Consider the following 18,825-nt stretch of genomic DNA (forward strand, 5'->3'; position numbering starts at 1 on the left):
CCCCTTTCTGCAATAATGTCCCCCATCCTGGCCCCTTTCTGTAATAATGTCTCCCGTCCTGGCCCCTTCTGTATTAATGTTCCCTGTCCTGGCCCATTCTGTAATAATGTCCCCCATCCTGGCCCATTTCTGTAATAATGTTCCCTGTCCTGGCCCCTTTCTGTAAAAATGTCCCCCGTCCTGGCCCCTTTCTGTAATAATGTCCCCCGTCTTGGCCACTTTCTGTAATAATGTCTCCCGTCCTGGCCCCTTTCTGTAATAATGTCTCTCGTCCTTACCCCTTTCTGTAATAATGTCTCCCGTCCTGGCCCCTTTCTGTAATAATGTCTCTCATCCTGGCCCCTTTCTGTAATAATGTCTTTCGTCCTTACCCCTTTCTGTAATAATGTCTCCCGTCCTGGCCCCTTTCTGTAATAATGTCCCCCAGTCTGGCCCCTTTCTGTAATAATGTTCCCCATCCTGGCCCCTTTCTGTAATAATGTCCCCCTTCCTGGCCCCTTTCTGTAATAATGTCCCCCGTCCTGGCCCCTTTCTGTAATAATGTTCCTCGCCCTGGCCCCTTTCTGTAATAATGTCCCCTGTCCTGGCCCCTTTCTGTAATAATGTCCCTTGTTCTGGCCCCTTTTTATAATAACGTCCCCCATCCTGGCACCTTCCTGTAATAATGTCCCCCATCCTGGCTCCTTTCTGTAATAATGTCCCCTGTCCTGGCCCCTTTCTGTAATAATGTCCCCCGTCCTGGCCCCTTTCTATAATAATGTCCCCCGTCCTGGCCCCTTTTTGTAATAATGTCCCCATCTTGGCCCCTTTCTGTAATAATGTCTCCCGTCCTGGCCCCTTTCTGTAATAATGTCTCTCGTCCTTACCCCTTTCTGTAATAATGTCTCCCGTCCTGGCCCCTTTCTGTAATCATGTCCCCCGTCCTGGCCCCTTTCTGTAATAATGTCCCCCGTCCTGGCCCCTTTCTGTAATAATGTCTCCCATCCTGGCCCCTTTCTCTAATAATGTCCCCCGCCCTGGCCCCTTTCTGTAACAATGTCTCCCGTCCTGGCCCCATTCTGTATTAATGTTCCCTGTCCTTGCCCCATTCTGTAATAATGTCCCCCGTCCTGGCCCATTTCTGTAATAATGTTCCCTATCCTGGCCCCTTTCTGTAATAATGTCCCCCATCCTGTCCCCTTTCTGCAATAATGTCCCCCATCCTGGCCCCTTTATGTAATATTGTCTCCCGTCCTGGCCCCTTCTGTAATAATGTTCCCTGTCCTGGCCCATTCTGTAATAATGTCCCCCATCCTGGCCCATTTCTGTAATAATGTTCCCTGTCCTGGCCCCTTTCTGTAAAAATGTCCCCCGTCCTGGCCCCTTTCTGTAATAATGTCCCCCGTCTTGGCCACTTTCTGTAATAATGTCTCCCGTCCTGGCCCCTTTCTGTAATAATGTCTCTCGTCCTTACCCCTTTCTGTAATAATGTCTCCCGTCCTGGCCCCTTTCTGTAATAATGTCTCTCATCCTGGCCCCTTTCTGTAATAATGTCTTTCGTCCTTACCCCTTTCTGTAATAATGTCTCCCGTCCTGGCCCCTTTCTGTAATAATGTCCCCCAGTCTGGCCCCTTTCTGTAATAATGTTCCCCATCCTGGCCCCTTTCTGTAATAATGTCCCCCTTCCTGGCCCCTTTCTGTAATAATGTCCCCCGTCCTGGCCCCTTTCTGTAATAATGTTCCCCGCCCTGGCCCCTTTCTGTAATAATGTCCCTTGTTCTGGCCCCTTTTTATAATAAGGTCCCCCATCCTGGCACCTTCCTGTAATAATGTCCCCCATCCTGGCTCCTTTCTGTAATAATGTCCCCCGTCCTGGCCCCTTTCTGTAATAATGTCCCCCGTCCTGGCCCCTTTCTATAATAATGTCCCCCGTCCTGGCCCCTTTTTGTAATAATGTCCCCATCTTGGCCCCTTTCTGTAATAATGTCTCCCGTCCTGGCCCCTTTCTGTAATAATGTCTCTCGTCCTTACCCCTTTCTGTAATAATGTCTCCCGTCCTGGCCCCTTTCTGTAATCATGTCCCCCGTCCTGGCCCCTTTCTGTAATAATGTCCCCCGTCCTGGCCCCTTTCTGTAATAATGTCTCCCATCCTGGCCCCTTTCTCTAATAATGTCCCCCGCCCTGGCCCCTTTCTGTAACAATGTCTCCCGTCCTGGCCCCATTCTGTATTAATGTTCCCTGTCCTGGCCCCATTCTGTAATAATGTCCCCCGTCCTGGCCCATTTCTGTAATAATGTTCCCTATCCTGGCCCCTTTCTGTAAAAATGTCCCCTGTCCTGGCCCATTTCTGTAATAATGTCCCCTGTCCTGGCCCCTTTCTGTAATAATGTCCCTTGTCCTGGCTGCTTTCTGTAATAATATCCCCCATCCTGGCACCTTCCTGTAATAATGTCCCCATCCTGGCTCCTTTCTGTAATAATGTCCCCCGCCCTGGCCCCTTTCTGTAATAATGTCTCCCGTCCTGGCCCCATTCTGTATTTCTCTGTCCTTGCCCCATTCTGTAATAATGTCCCCCATCCTGGCCCATTTCTGTAATAATGTTCCCCGTCCTGGCCCCTTTCTGTAAAAATGTCCCCTGTCCTGGCCCCTTTCTGTAATAATGTCCCTTGTCCTGGCCCCTTTCTGTAATAATGTCCCCCATCCTGGCACCTTCCTGTAATAATGTCCCCATCCTGGCTCCCTTCTGTAATAATGTCCCCCGTCCTGGCCCCTTTCTGTAATAATGTCCCCCATCTTGGCCCCTTTCTGTAATAATGTCTCCCGTCCTGGCCCCTTTCTGTAATAATGTCTCCCATCCTGGCCCCTTATTGTAATAATGTCTCTCTTCCTTACCCCTTTCTGTAATAATGTCTCCCGTCCTGGCCCCTTTCTGTAATAATGTCTCTCGTCCTTACCCCTTTCTGTAATAATGTCTCCCGTCCTGGCTTCTTTCTGTAATAATGTCTCCCGTCCTGGCCCCGTTCTGTATTAATGTTCCCTGTCCTGGCCCCATTCTGTCATAATGTCCCTCATCCTGGGCCCCTTCCTATTATAGCATCCTCTGCTCTCACAATGTGCTGAGTCCTCTTCTATTGCCTGAAGCTGACTTTGGCGTGCCAGCCATGGGCAGTGCATGATGTCACTGCCACAGCACAAGCCCGGTAGCGGTCGCACCTTCTGAAGCCGTGATTGTTACGCCCCTGTATGAGAGATAGAGAGATAGATAGCTAAATAGACTGTGAGATATTAACCCCTTCCTTACTCTAACAATGCAAATATACTGTAGCAAACTTTTGACACATAACATGTTACATTCTGGCAACTTTTGACTTGCCATTTACTGCATCCCATCCCATGCCTTTGAAAATGCAAAGTTTAGCTTTGCTGCACTACAGTATGTAAGACACTGAGTGTAAAGATAAAGTTTGCTACATCTGTAGATAGAAACCTTCATTGACCACTGCACATTTTGTATGAGTATCTTTCATTATTCTTTTCTGCATTTTTGTGTAATATAAAAACTATTTTGGAGGAGACAGTAATATTTTGAATTTGCCCTTTTAATGATGGACTAGCATTTTGACCTGATCTTCGGCTCGTAACATTTTTGATAACATAGAAAATATATATTTTTAATGTCTTCCTTCATCTAGTGAACTGTCATGTACCTCATTGGGTTCACCTCACCTTGAGTCTTTGTAGTTCTTTTGATTTTTATTAAAATGTGACCAGATAAGCATTGATCCAATAAAAATTTTCCTTTATTTTTTTTGTAATTTGTGTTGTGTGTGACTCTCAGTGTAATCGTAGGTATTTGTTACATATGTAGAGAGATAGATTTACAGACTGTAGCATGTTTTTTTTATCCCCAATTTTTCTGTTTTTTTCCCCAAAGTGACATATTCTATTTATGAACTGGAAAATGTCTCCACCTGCTGGCAATTGTGTAAACTGCAACTGTCAAATACGCAGTATGACACTACCTTGGGTCATCTATAAAAAAGCAAAGTGCAGCCAATATTTTGAAGGAGGAACAGCATGACCTATGAGTGTGGAGAGGTTTTTCTGTAGATTTAAATATTAGGTAGTGACATTGAGAGAAATTATTTTTCATTATTTTGCAACATTCTAGTTATTTTATTCCAACTAAATTTGCGTTGTATCATTTTCTTTGTTTGTGATGCCCATGTTTTATTGAAAAATTTCCTTTATGTTATTTCTTTGCACATATTCAAAGAAAAATAGAGAAGTCAAGATCTAGAAAAATTCAATTTTTAGGCTGCATTCACGCATCCATGTGACAAGCCTGTTTTTTTCACGGACACCACACTGATCCATAGAGTTTTGATTAATCCATACAAACATCAGTTTTAAAAATGTCTCTATTAGTGTTGAGAGAGTATGTTCTATTAACCCTTTCGCCGAGTATGCTCGGGCCGAGCTCCGAGTATTTATAGCTGCTCGGTGATAAGGTTAAATCGCTCCTGTGTGCATGATTTGCGACTGTTTGACAGTTTTGTTACATGTGAGGAATATCTATTTCTTACACATTCCTCCCATGTAATAAAGCTGTCAAACAGTTGCAAATCATGCACACGGGAGCGATTTAACCTTATCACCGAGCAGCTATAAATACTCGGAGCTCGGCCGGAGCATACTCGGACAGAACATACTCGCTCAACCCTAGTCTCTATGTGTTTGGTCTCTTAGACGCAGCGCATGCCCTATTCTCACCTGTTTTGCAGATTAAACTCGGACTGTAGGGTTTCATATACAACAGATGAAGACAGACTTTGCACTTCGGAGTTTCATCTGTTTTTAACTGATAAATTGCTAAGAGTCAATGGATAAAAAAAAAACTTCAGACAGTCTTCTTCCTTCAGGGACAAAAACGGATGAGAAAAAAAATGGTCCATTTCTCTTGGATGGTAAATGTGCAGAGAGGAAGAGAACTAGAACTCTAGCGCCACCTATTAAAAGTAGCAATCCTAAAAGTCAATATCAACCCTTTAATGAGCCTTGCCACATGACTTAGGATAGAAGCCAAACCGGAATCTCAATTTACAGACACTGTTTCGGGGTTCTGACTCTCATCAGTGCAAAGTGTGAGATCTGGTTTGGCTGAATGAGAGATGTCTGACTGTAATCCAAGGGGTAAGGTTTCTCCTTTTGGAGAGTGACATGACAAGCTTGGCATGCCAATGTGAGGAGACTTTTAAGCCGTACATGCGCCTCTGGAAAGTTAAATATGCAAATTTACTCTTCAGAGAGGAAGACTAGAACTCTAGTGCCACCTATTAAAAGTAGCAATCCTAGAAGTCAATATTGACCCTTTAACGAGCCTTGTCACATGACTTAGGATAGAAGCCAAACCAGAATCTCAATTTGCAGACACTGTGTTTCGGGGTGCTGCCTCTCATCAGTGCAAAGTGTGAGATCTGGTTTGGCCAGGTGAGAGTCGTCTAACTGGAATCCAAAGGTTAAGGTTTCTCCTTTTGGAGAGTGACATGCCAAGCCTGGAATGCCAATGTGAGGAGACTTTTAAGCTGTGCATGCTCCTCTGGACAGTTAAATATGCAAATTTCCTGTTCAGAGAGGAAGAAGACTAGAACTCTAGTGCCACCTATTAAAAGTAGCAATCCTAAAAGTCAATATCAACCCTTTAATGAGCCTTGTCACATGACTTAGGATAGAAACCAAAACAGAATATCAATTTGCAGACACTGTGTTTTGGGGTGCTGCCTCTCATCAGTGCAAAGTGTGAGATCTGGTTTGGCTGGGTGAGAGGCGTCTGACTGGAATCCAAGGGGTAAGATTTCTCCTTTTGGAGAGTGACATGCCAAGCCTGGCATGCCAATGTGAGGAGACTTTTAAGCCGTGCATGCGCCTCCGGAAAGTTAAATATGCAAATTTCCTGTTCAGAGGAAAAGGACTAGAACTCTAGTGCCACCTATTAAAAGCAGCAATCCTAAAAGTCAATATCGACCCTTTAACGAGCCTTGTCGCATGACTTAGGATGTGTAAATGTGTGTAATTTTATTTCTGTTTTGCAAACAATTATAAATGAGCTGATTCAACCAGGACCAACCCTGATTTGTGGCTTTCTTGTCTACTTATCACAGAAAGGACTGGATTCCAGTTACGTCCGGTGGCCGGCCTTCTATCTGCTCGTGACTTCCTCTCTAGTTTGGCTTTTCGTGTTTTCCAGTGCACCCAGTATATTCGACATGCATCTTCCCCCATGCACTCGCCAGAGCCGTATGTAATAGATCACAGTAGTACCATAACTGACAATGATGATGGCAGTACTATTAGCAACAGTGGGTCATTTTCCCAAAAGAGTGCTAATTCATTAGGAGTAGGAGTTTTGTGCAGCACCAACTCCATATCCCTAGTGGAGATGTGCTCGTGTATATGTGAGGATACTGACTGTTAAAGTCAATGGGAAATTAGGAAAAGGACAAATATTTGGCATTAAAGGGCAGTTATTAGTAGGATCAACCCTCCTAAGCCGGCTTTATGATCATGTAGGTCATAGGAAGTTGAATAAAATGATACCTTGATATCTGCGATCCGATATCTTATTCCAGAGAAATCCACATTTTCTTAAAATGTAAATGAGCTGTTAAAATCTATGGGCCGGACATAGAACTCCCTGAGAATCTGCAAACAGAGCTTATTATAATTGAAAGGAGGCGTTACAAGTATGAGACATGTAGATCGGGAGAGCAGACTGTCAGTCATTACATGTCTCACACTGGTATCGCTTGTTTTCATGTAAAATAAGCCCTTGATGGAGGCAGATTCTTAAGGAGATCTATCTCCGGCCCATAGATCTTAAGATCCTTTTACATATTAAGAAAAATGTGGATTTCTCTGGAATAAGACATCGGATCGAAGATATCAAGGTATCATTTTATACAACTTTTTATGACCTACATGTCCATATAGACGGCTTATATTAAAGGAGATTCCCTTTAATATATTTCTTTACTACATTTAAAAATGTATCCGATCTACCATGTCTAGAATCCACTTTACATGGAAAATTATTGCAGCTAAGATCTAATGGTCATTTCCATCAGTACAATCCCTGCTGCTGGACAGGGGAATCATTGTAGGCATTTACATTACATTAATGACGGTATTTATGGTCGTACAATCAATGAAGATCTAATATTTGGCAGCGTAATTAGGTTAAGTCTTCCATGAATGTAAAAGGTTTCATCAATTGAGTTTCTGGATAAAGACGAGCACAATAGTCAATAGATGACTCCATGTATTTGAAGAAATATAACCAGAACATGATAACCATAATCATTTCTCGTCCTGCTCCGCAGGGACTGCTGTCATGAGCTGCTCGGACATGTTCCCATGTTGGCTGATAAAACATTTGCTCAGTTTTCACAGGTAAGTTTCAAGATATTTATTAAAAATTGACACGTATATAGATCCGAATGATGGAGTTAAAGGGGGAAATCATAAAATGATTGTTTGATATGTTGTGGATATATGTGAAAACTTCAAGATCATAAAGGTGGAGTCACATCGCTAATTTCCTTAAAGGGACCATGTCACAGTCGCTGGTCTGTGGTCTATCACCACAATCGACAGGCCTCCTGTCTTGATTGACATGACTGACGTCTCTGACGTCATTCAAGGTCTGTTCAAATCTCAGGGATTGAGGGTTAGGGACTGAGGGTTAGGGATTGAGGCGGCAATGAGCACAGTCTGGAAACACCCATGGACCAGACTGCTGATGATGGTGAAGGCAACTCTCATCATTGTTGCCTGCTTGCTCTGAGATCAGCGCGAGCAGGAGACAATGACGGGAGTTGTATTCAGCATGCGCTGAGTACATCCTGTGTAAAATTAAGGATTAATTTTAAACAATGGCGTGGGCTCTCACATATTTTTCTGAACCAGCAGAGAAAAAGCCGTCTGCTGGGGGCTGATATTACTAGCCAGGGAAAGGACCATTAGCCAAAAAATGTTCCCTGGCTATTAATAGCAGCTCACAGCTATTTCATTAGTGTTTACTGGCTAGTTTACAGGGGTACCCCTAAAAAAAATTGACGTAGGGTCCCCCTATAAATTCTAACCAGTCAAGGTTAATAGACAGCTGTGGGCTGATATTAATTGCCAGGGAAGGGAATGACCGCCCCCTCTGAGGCTAATAACATCAGCCCTCAGCGGCCCCAGAAATGGCGCATCAATAAGATGCACCAAATCTGGTGCTTAGCCTCAGCTCTTCCCACTTGCCCTGATGCAGTGGCAAGTGGGGTAATAGGGTTGGGGTTCATGTCAGCCTTGTATTGGCAGTTGACATGAGTTCGTGAGAAATTGGTGAACTGTGGCAAACTCACTGAGCTCAGTGCAGAAACGTGAGAAATTTTCTCACTCTGCTAGCGTTTTTCTCACTGAGGTCATCGCAGTTCATAGGCCCACTCACTGCAGCTCATTCTCCCCTGCTTTTCAGCATGAATGGTCTTATCATGCCACCGTTCGTGCTGAAGAGCACATGTCGCACAAATGGATTACAGCGTGTATGGATTCTTTCCACTTCAGACAGGTGAGGGATATGGTTGTTTTCTATTTTTGTTTTTTTTTTCACAGGGGACAATGGCTTCAATGGATTACGTGTTAAGGTGAGTAAAAATCTTTTTTCTTTTTGTATTTTTTTTACAGGGGACAATGGCTTCAATGGATTAGGTGGTAAGGTGAGTATAACTGTGCTTTTTATTTTTAAATTAAATAAATGTGTAAAAGAGTGTGAGGACTTTTATTTCAAATAAAGGATTTTATTCTGTCTGTGTGTTTATTTCCAAACTTACTATGGGGTTAGTAATGTGGGCGTCTTATAGACGCCTCTCCATTACTAATCCCTGGACTTCATGTCAGCTGCCAATACAAGGCTGATATAAACCCAAACCCTATTACCCCACTTGCCACCACATCAGGGCAAGTGGGAAGAGCCGAGACTAAGCGCCAGATTTGGCACATCTTATTAATGCGCCATTTCTGGGGCCACCGAGGGCCGATGTTATTAGCCTTGGAGGGGGCTAGTATCCATGACCCCTTCCATGGCTATTAATATCAGCCCACAGCTGTCTGTTTAGCCTTTGCTGGTTAGAATTTGTAGGGGGACCCTACGTCATTTTTTTTCGGGGGTACCCTGTAAACTAGCCAATAAACACTAATCAAACAGCTGTGAGATGTTACTAATAGCCAGGGAAAATTTTTGGCTAATGACCCTTTCCCTGTCTCAGCTCCCAGCGGGCGGCTTTCCCTCTGCTGGTTCGGAAAAATATGTGGAAGCCCACACCATTTTTTAATCTCATATGGACAAACATGAGGAACGGTTGCAGGATTTGGGAATGTTTAGCTTGCAAAAAAGAAGACTGAGAGGAGACTTAATAGCTGTATACAAATATGTCAAGGGCTGTCACATTGTAGAAGGATCATCTTTATTCTCATTTGCACAAGGAAAGACTAGAAGCAATGGGATGAAACTAAATGGGAGGAGACACAGATTAGATATTAGAAAAAACTTTTTGACAGTTAGGGTGATTAATGAGTGGAACAGGCTGCCACGAGAGGTGGTGAGTTCCCCTTCAATGGACGTCTTCAAACAGAGGCTGGACAGACATCTGTCTGAGATGATCTAGTGAATCCTGCTTTGAGCAGGGGGTTGGACCAGATGACCCAGGAGGTCCCTTCCAACTCTACCATTCTATGATTCTATGATTCTATGATACAAAACGGATGTATGAAGGGGGCCTTAGAAATATATTTACTTAGAGAATTGATGACACGTTCAATACTTATTTCATCCACTGTAAATAAAAATATAAATAAAAATAGCAGATAAATAAGCATTTCTATTGCTGAGTCTATATGTTTTCTGAAGGACATTGGTTTGGCATCGCTTGGAGCGACAGATGAAGAAATAGAGAAACTGGCCACGGTAAGAACTATTGAAGAACGGATGTCATCCATAATACAGGTATAACTATTGGCATGTAATTAAGCTGCTGCTATACAACCCGGGAGTGGATACAATAAAAATGTATCCAATTATTCATCCACCAGGTATATGTATGAGTATACATACATACATACATACATACAATAGTTAGCATAAAACCAGTTTAATCGCATTGATATTTCATAACGTTTGACTGCAAGAGATCTGTCCATCCAGCAAACCTTTAATCTTGGATCAGTGCACATACTCCACTGCTGCTCCATTCAGTGTGGGGGGGAGGGAGTGGGGCACCTCCATTCTTGTGATCACTGAGACTCTCAGGAGTGGGACCTTCTGCAATCAGACACTTGTCACCAATGGCACAACTCTGAATTATAGTCAGTACCAGAGCTACTTTCACCATATTGCTGTATCAATGATTTGCAACTTATGTCACTCAGCCGAAGATCGCACTATGCCGCTGCTGCATCTCAGCATAATGTAAGTCATCAGCAAGTTGACGCTGATATGCAGTATTTTTGTACGTCTGTAGTTTCAGCCTTAATAAAAAGATACTTAGAAAAGATTTTCACTGCCTGATAATCAAAATTGCCATTTTAATTTAAAGGGAATCTGCCACCAGGGTTTTGCTTCCTCATCTGAGAGCAGCATAATGTAGGAGCAGAGACCCTGATTCCAGCGATGTGTCACTTAGTTTACTGGGTGCAGCAGCTGTGATACAATCAGAGTCTTTAGGGCGCAGTCAGACGGTTGTATAATATGGATGACGATCGCATCACAAAGCTCGGACTGGCTGGTGGCTCTCCCAACCCAAGCGTGACAGCTGCATAGAAATAAAGGTGTCACGCTCATGTCAAGAGAGCCGACGGCCAGTCCGAGTGATCGTCATCCATGTTATATGGCGATCTGACTGCGCCTTTAGATGTAGGATGCAGCAGAGCTCAGAAAGCTGACCCCACCCACACCACTGCTGACCCCACCCACACCACTGCTGACCCCGCCCTCACCACAGCTTTCTGTGTACAGTGTATATTGACAGAGAGCTGCTAATCGGAGGCGGGATCGTGATTGGACCAGGGCTCACGTGAACTGTAGTCCAGGCAGTGATAATTTCCTGGTGGCAAAACCTTCATTGAATGGAAAGAACAGCACACAGACTAATAAGTGACACATCCCTGAAATATGTGTCTCAACCCCTACTTTATGATGCCCTCAGATTACATAGCAAAATCCTGACGTGACATGGTGAATTGACTTACGGAGAATTCTAGTCAGCGGAGACCCCAGAAAGTTTAATGGGCAGCCATAGGGGCACATAGGGACGTTTTATACATGCTCTTTTGAGCTTTGTATAAACCCATATAAAGCTTTTGTATGCTATATGTATAGGAATAGAAATTGCTTTAAGACTTTGTGTTCGCCTGCATGTTGTTGCAGCTCTATTGGTTTACTGTGGAGTTTGGACTTTGCAAGCAGGATGGAGAAATGAAAGCCTATGGTGCCGGTTTACTTTCATCGTATGGTGAATTGCTGGTATGTATTATTCTGCCATTGGAAAAGTAGCATGGGTCTAATTATACTGGGTGCAGGGGTTGCAATCACACCCAGACGCTGAAGCATTGGGGGCCCAAAAGGTCCATATGTGAAGTTACATTCTATAAAAGACCCATGATAGTTGGGGGCTGTGTTTGAGATTTGACATTTGGACCCATAAGTTTCAAGTTATGCTCGATGAGAAGCAATTTTTTGTTGTCAACATGGCCTAGAAATATCTATTGCTAACACATCATCTATTGACTATGTCGTCTGACCACCTGTGGATCTGCAGCAGCCATGGTTATAGAAAGTTTTTTTCCTCCAAAGAGTAAGATAGTGCACATGGGCATTGTACCATGCGATGTGCCATATAAGTATTTTAACGTGTCATTATACCAGGAAAGATGATTGGATATGCCCTGCTGAAATTCTAGTCAAGGGTCCAAGGACAAAGATTTGGTAAAAGTGGTTTAAAGTCAATGTGTTTCGAAGTCAACTGTTGTGGTTTTCCTGAAGAAGGAGTCAATTGACTTCAAAACGCGTTGACATAAAACAACTTTTAAGAAATCTTTGTCCTTGGATCCTTGACTGGAATTTCAGCAGCGCAGAGCAAATCCCCTTTCCTGGTATCTTGGCACGTTGATTCATCGTGGGTGCTGCTGCTGATAACAGTCGCCATATAGTGGTTGTATCACACACAACTACACCAGGTGAGCATATTCTATATGTTTACCAATACTACCTACTTGAATAGGACAACTTTTGGCACTTTACATTCCTGTATAGCATCATATTCCGTAAGTATTTTAGGTCTATTTTTCTCTAACATAAATTGTTCCAATGTTTTATAGATACAAGAAATTGAATATTGTATTTTTGGATTATTTTGCATTTATTTTTATGAAGTAATGGTCATTGACTCTGTTCCTTTTAATTTTTCTGTGAGGTCGTAAATTACAACAGAAATTTGCTCCAGGGCTTGGCTGAAATAACATTTCTGGCAGTGGCGCATGGCAATTGGAAGATGTGCCAAATCCATTAAAAGGTGCATATGAGTAACCGTCATTTAATTTTTTATTTAAAAAATCAATAGTACATGTGAAAAGAAAGAATCTTTGTAATTTATCTTATCAGAGAAATCTGCTTCTTTCTCCCTCTGGACAGATCATTCATTCTAAAAACTCTTAATTCGCAAATAGAATGTGTCTTCAGTGAATTCAGACGTTTCCATTACTGAGATAGGAGATGACAGCTGGTGCTCATGAAGTTCTATAGAGAAATGTAACTGTTATTTCAGGAGAACTTGCAGCAGAATGTCTGTGTCTGCCTCTAGCTCCTCCCCAGAATGTCTGTGTCTGCCTCTAGCTCCTCCCCAGAATGTCTCTGTCTGCCTCTAGCTCCTCCCCACAATGTCTCTCTGCCTCTAGCTCCTCCCCAGAATGTCTGTGTCTGCCTCTAGCTCCTCCCCAGAATGTCTGTGTCTGCCTCTAGCTCCTTCCCACAATGTCTCTGTCTGCCTCTAGCTCCTCCCCAGAATTTCTGTGTCTGCCTCTAGCTCCTCCATAGAATTTCTGTGTCTGCCTCTAGCTCCTCCCCACAATGTCTGTGTCTGCCTCTAGCTCCTCCCCAGAATGTCTGTGTCTGCCTCTAGCTCCTCCTTCCTTTATAGATATTTCATAATCACCAGCTATCATCTCCTCTCTCAGTAATGTAAATAATCTGTCTTCACTCAATACAGATTTTACAGATTTTAACCATGAATTGAGAGTAAAAGATCAGTCCTGGAGGAAGAAGTGAATTTCTCTGATGAGATATATTACAAAGTTGCTTACTTTCATGTGAACTATTGATTTATTAAGTAAAAATGAAAACGACAGTTACTCTTTAAAAAATTTGGTACATATTACTGCAGCACTCATCAACACTGGTGTGCAAAAAGACAGTCTTGATGAATTGGGGCCATACATTCTATAATAAGCAGAGGTTTGGGACACTGAAAATTGCTCCACAGACAATCAATGTATCAGCTATTTCCTTAAAGGGGTTGTCCGGTCCAAACTGATAAGTCTGCAGTCACTCTGTGTGACTGCAGACTTATGAATTCCCCCAGTGCATGCATTGTGCGCTGCGGGGATTCACCGGCTTCAGACCCGGGACCGGATGGTATGTGTGAATTATATGTACTCCTGGCCAGTGGCTTGGCCTCGCTCTCCATGCACTTGTATTGAGCGAGGCCACGTCCCATCTAGTGCCATGACCAGGCCAGTGGTGACCGCAGACTTATTGATTTGGACAGGACATCCCCTTTAACCTAACCTCAGGCCTCATTCGGACGTCAGTGTTTCTCTCGTACGAAAAAAATGGACAGGTTACTTTGATCAGAGATTGATCAGAGTTTGATCAGAGTGTGGTCCAAGTGTCATCAGTTTTTCTTGTACCTGAAAACAAAAAGAAAAGAAGTTTCTCCACCTTCTCATTTCGGACAGTCCGTGAAAATTGAATCACACTCCGATGTCATCCGAGTGCAGTCCAATTTTTTTCATTGACCCATTTACTTGCTTGGCCGATTTTGGTCCGATGCGTGCATCAAAATCAGACATGTCTCCACGATTTTCTCGGCGAAAATCACAGACATGCAAATGGCCCCATAGAATATCACAGGTAGGAGTGCTATCCGTCAAAAACACAGATAGTAGTTGTACATGAAAAACGGACGTCTGAATTAGGTCTTAGCCTCTTTGCCTCTGAGATTTGTTAACCTGCCCATTTATTTTTACTGACTATTGCAATTTTTTCCTGCCACATGTGGTCAAACACAAATAAGAATATGTTCGAAACAGATCTACTCAAGTGGTGTCAACCAAAGATGCCTACACACCTTAGATGGTTGCAGGCTGATGGCTATCCCTTTTGATAGCACATGCACATGCATGCTCAATGTGGTTGAGCATGCATGTCTTCTCAATAAGAAGAGGGCAGTAAGACATTTCCAGACACCTCTGCTGATGGCCTATTTTCCTTGTGAACAAATTATGTTAAATTCCAAGTCACATATTCCATAAATCTAATAGTATTACTTCTTATAGTAATATCTTTTAGTATTACTGTCACTGGGACTCTTAAAAATGGCATGCTGACACTACATACATAGACATTTTTAAAATGATGTACTGTATGTAGATCAGATACTCACAATTTTGACAGGATAAATTGAATTTCTATATTCATTTATATATGGTTTTGGATATCTTTACTCTACCATTGGGAAGGGGAGAATTTGGACACAATGGATATTTGCAATCTGATTTTTTAGACAGCCGTGTTATGTAAGCCATCATTCATTTTTCATTATCCAAGGTCTATACCCATGTTATATGCCAAGTGAAAAGTCTTTTGTCATGGGGGTTCTCTGTGCAGGGCAAGCAAAATTACCTACAGTCAGACTTGGACTGGCCCACTGGAGAACAGGAGAATCCTCTGGTGGGCCATCACCCTTTTATATGAGCAGTACTTGGCACAATATACTTGAATCACTGTGTACAGACAAAGGCAGCATCTTATCCATATTACAATCTCCCCAGTTAATTGTTATATAAATTTGTGATTGAGGATAATATCACATTTGCATGTATCTGAAAAGTGGGGTCCTGGAGATGATTACTGGTGGGCCCTTGGCATCTTAGTCCGACACTTCCTACAGTACTGCAAACATTGAATACAGAACCAATCAGGTCCAAACCTATAAGGGCATATAAGACTATTTGTGTGAATCCTTTCTGAAAACAAATGTTATCATCAAAGGACATTGTTGCTTTTTTATGCTTCATGCTTTTTTTTGGATTTTTTTTCGAAGCACTCTTTGTCTGATGAGCCAGAGATTCGACCCTTTGCCCCAGATGAAGCAGCGATTCAGCCATATCAGGACCAGAATTACCAGTCTGTATATTTCGTATCAGAAAGTTTCACAGATGCTAAGGAAAAACTAAGGTATGACAAATAGGAATTGAAAAATGGGGGCCCAAGATTTAAGGGGCCACCTCTACCTCCAAAGCAGGAGAAGTTGTGCATTTTGATGACTGCAAAGGGCCCTTATACTGTCCCTGCACAGGGGCCCTCTTCTGTTTCTCTCCGCCAGTGATTTTCAGTGCAAGTACTCGAATAAAGGGGCTGTCCAGTATTATTCTGCTAGTCTTGGATAGTACTGTAACTTAGTCCCTACTCCCTAAAACTTGAATTAGGCTGTGCCGCAATACCATATTGTAAGTCATCATTTTGAAAAGGTTTGCTAAAATGTGCCATGATCAAAAATGGATTAAGTGTAGGTTTTGCTTTCTGAGATTCTTGCCCATTCTTCCACCTTGGTCTCCTTGGTCCACTTTTGTCCACCTTTACAGTGATGCCTTTTCCAAAGCCATCAACTCAACATCCAGTGATTTCCAGAGAGGCCATGACCAAGGTCCAGGGTAGGACTGACATGTCGGCCACTGCATATTATAATACCTGACTGTATAAAGCAATATAAGACTTTTGTATTGCCTTTGGAGTGCTTTGGTTTGCTTTCATTATCTACTTGAGACTTAAATCCTTCTAATAGCACATTCTCCAGAGTGTGGATCATATCTTGTGAAATGTGTTCCAGAGTCATCACAATTTACGTGAAAGGATGAACACGCACACAGATAAATGGGAATGTTGGAAATAGCTGAATGTTCTCACTTGGCCATTTCTGATACATTTATCTCTATGAAGAAGACTGGTGATGGTGAACACTTGTCTTGGCTCCTGATGAGAGTCACAGTGTTTAGATCAGGGGCGGGCATTGGTGCAACGTGTGCAGCCACACAAGCGCCCAAGGTAATGGGGCCACCACAACCTCCAAAACATGTGGAATTGTGCATTATGATGAACTATTGGACCTTGATGGACCCATATACTGTTCTGGCACTGGGGCCCTTTTTTGTCTGTGTCCACCAGTGGTTTAGATCTTTGGCTATGTCCACATTACGTTTAACATATACATGGAAAAAGCTCCCGGCCTACACAATAAACAAGTGCATAGGTAACATCAGCTCAACAAAAGCCTCAACAGGGACCTTTTGGCCTCCATTCATCACAAATATCTGGTTAATGCACATTGGACTAAAGTCGGCCAAAGCCACCAATATCGGCAAGATCTAATGTTTATGGGCTCCTCCCGACTCTAGAACCCGAACACAAACTATCCACTAAAAATGTGATTTAATTAGATATTCATTAAACATATAAAAAATGGCATAAAAATATCTCTAAAGGCCGAATCTGGTGTATATACCTTAATATGTAATATACAGTATATATGGTACAAATGGGGCAACCAAGAGGAGGGAGTCAATAGGTGCATAATCCACCCAACTCTCCCTGAACAGATGATTTAGAGAGAAAAGGTTCCAGTCTGTTGGATTTCCAATGGCCGATCCTTTTGTCTGGCACAGGCTCTCTCGTAGGGAACACAGGAGCACTCGGCAGTTTCGCTCGTTGGTGTATATGGGGGTTTTTAGTTCTGGTGCAGGTACATTGCTGTATATGGCAGTCTTTAGTCCTGGCCTATGCACGTTGCTGTATATGGCAGTCTTTAGTCCTGGCTTATGCACGTTGCTGTATATGGGGGTCATTAGTATTTTCATATACATTAAATAAAAACCAGAAACATCATGTGACTATAGCTTTATTGAGCTAAAGGTAGAAAAAGAATTGCATTTGCCTTTATTTACTGTCCTCTGTATATAACATATTAGTTTACATGATATATCCCATGATGTGTTCCTATGCCCAATTTCCCATTTCACAGGACTTACGCGTCTCATATAAAGAGGCCTTTTGCAGTGCGGTACAACCCCTACACTTTGAGCATCGAGGTTTTGGATTCACCCAGCCAAATTCAAAGCTCCCTGGAAGAGCTGAGAGACGAACTGCAGACGCTGACTACTGCCCTCAACATCCTCTCCTAGCAGACAACAGTCAACATTTCTTACCCAATGGAGGCTTCCTAGGCTCACTGCATGACTTCCGGTCTTCACCATCTCAGTTTCATCGCTGTGGTCGGCTCATCTTTTTGTATGGAATCAGTCAGCTCACCATTATGTACAAATCTGAATCATTCTGCATTTTGAATACATTGGTACATAATATAAAGGTATTACGGGATATGTAACGGCTTATATCTGCAATCATGCTTTAAGGTCTGGAAACGCTGTTGTGCATGGTATCCTGCTCACTTTTGCTCCTCAGTTTCTCTTCTTAAATAGTTATTGTGTTTCTAAATTGTTTTGATTGTTTTGAAAGATGCAATAAATAATAATATACAACTTATAAAAACAATTATTTTCTTTTTCTTTTTAATCATGTGATTTAAAGCCATCTGGAAGTAAATTTTAGGGCATTTACAGATATCATGAAATTCCCACTACTGGTTTTAAGTTCTTCCCAATATAGCATGTACTCTGGGCGCAGGTGGGTGCTCCCTGTGTTAGGCCCCCTTCAGTGTCTCAAGTACATGTGGTGACAGTTTTCACATGTAGTGGAGACACTTACACATGTAGACCCATTCAAATCTATGGGGCTGCACACATGCCCATGTATTCACATGGACTGTGTTAGTGTGACCCACACGTGGACATGTCTGTCTTTCCCTGCAGCACGGATGTCAATACGTCCCAAACACGTGCACACTGATGACATACAGTGTGTCATCCGTGTGACACGTACCGAAATGAAAAGCTCCAGTGGCTGGGAAAAGCATTACAGTTAGCGCTGTTCCCAGGCGCTGGGTGCTGAATACAACTGTCATCATCCTCTCCTGGTCTCCCTACAATCAGCGAGACCAGGCGACGCTGATGAGAGTTGTAGTCAGAACCCGTTGTCTGTGAAAGCATGCATTAAATAAATAAAAAAAACGAAGTGGGGTCCCCCCTATTATTAATAACCAGCTGAGGGAAAGCAGACAGCTGAGAGCTGGTGTTGTTATTCTGGAAAGGTGCCAATATCCATAAAGGTTCCCAGCTTATTAATAACAGCTCACACCTGTACGCATAACCTTTACTTGTTATTAAAAAGGGGTGACCCAAAAAAAATGACCCATGGTCTCCTCTATTTTTAATAACCAGCAAAGGCTACATAGACAGCTGCAGGCCGATCTTAATAGGCTGGGAAGGGGACATGGGTATTGGCCCCCTCCCATACCAAGAACACCAGCCCTCAGCCACCCAAGAAATGGCACATCTATTAGATCAGTTTAGCCTTGGCTC

The 18,825-nt window shown here is 42.8% G+C and overlaps 1 protein-coding gene across 1 annotated transcript in view; it reads left to right on the forward strand.

Moving 5' to 3' along the window:
* The window catches only part of TH (tyrosine hydroxylase), a 52,405-nt gene extending 34,609 nt beyond the window's left edge, over positions 1–17,796 (forward strand). Inside the window, exons 8-13 of the mRNA XM_073658742.1 lie at positions 6,141–6,276; positions 7,359–7,428; positions 9,929–9,985; positions 11,444–11,539; positions 15,396–15,529; positions 17,370–17,796. Coding sequence (XP_073514843.1) covers positions 6,141–6,276; positions 7,359–7,428; positions 9,929–9,985; positions 11,444–11,539; positions 15,396–15,529; positions 17,370–17,529 — 653 coding nt within the window. The 3' untranslated portion in view covers positions 17,530–17,796. The remainder of the gene's footprint in view (positions 1–6,140; positions 6,277–7,358; positions 7,429–9,928; positions 9,986–11,443; positions 11,540–15,395; positions 15,530–17,369) is intronic.
* Positions 17,797–18,825: the final 1,029 nt, after the last annotated feature.

The sequence above is a fragment of the Phyllobates terribilis genome, unplaced genomic scaffold (genome assembly GCF_046119375.1).
Source record: "Phyllobates terribilis strain yellow unplaced genomic scaffold, ASM4611937v1 Scaffold_13__5_contigs__length_258822181, whole genome shotgun sequence".
In the NCBI taxonomy this organism is placed as follows: Eukaryota; Metazoa; Chordata; class Amphibia; order Anura; family Dendrobatidae; genus Phyllobates; species Phyllobates terribilis.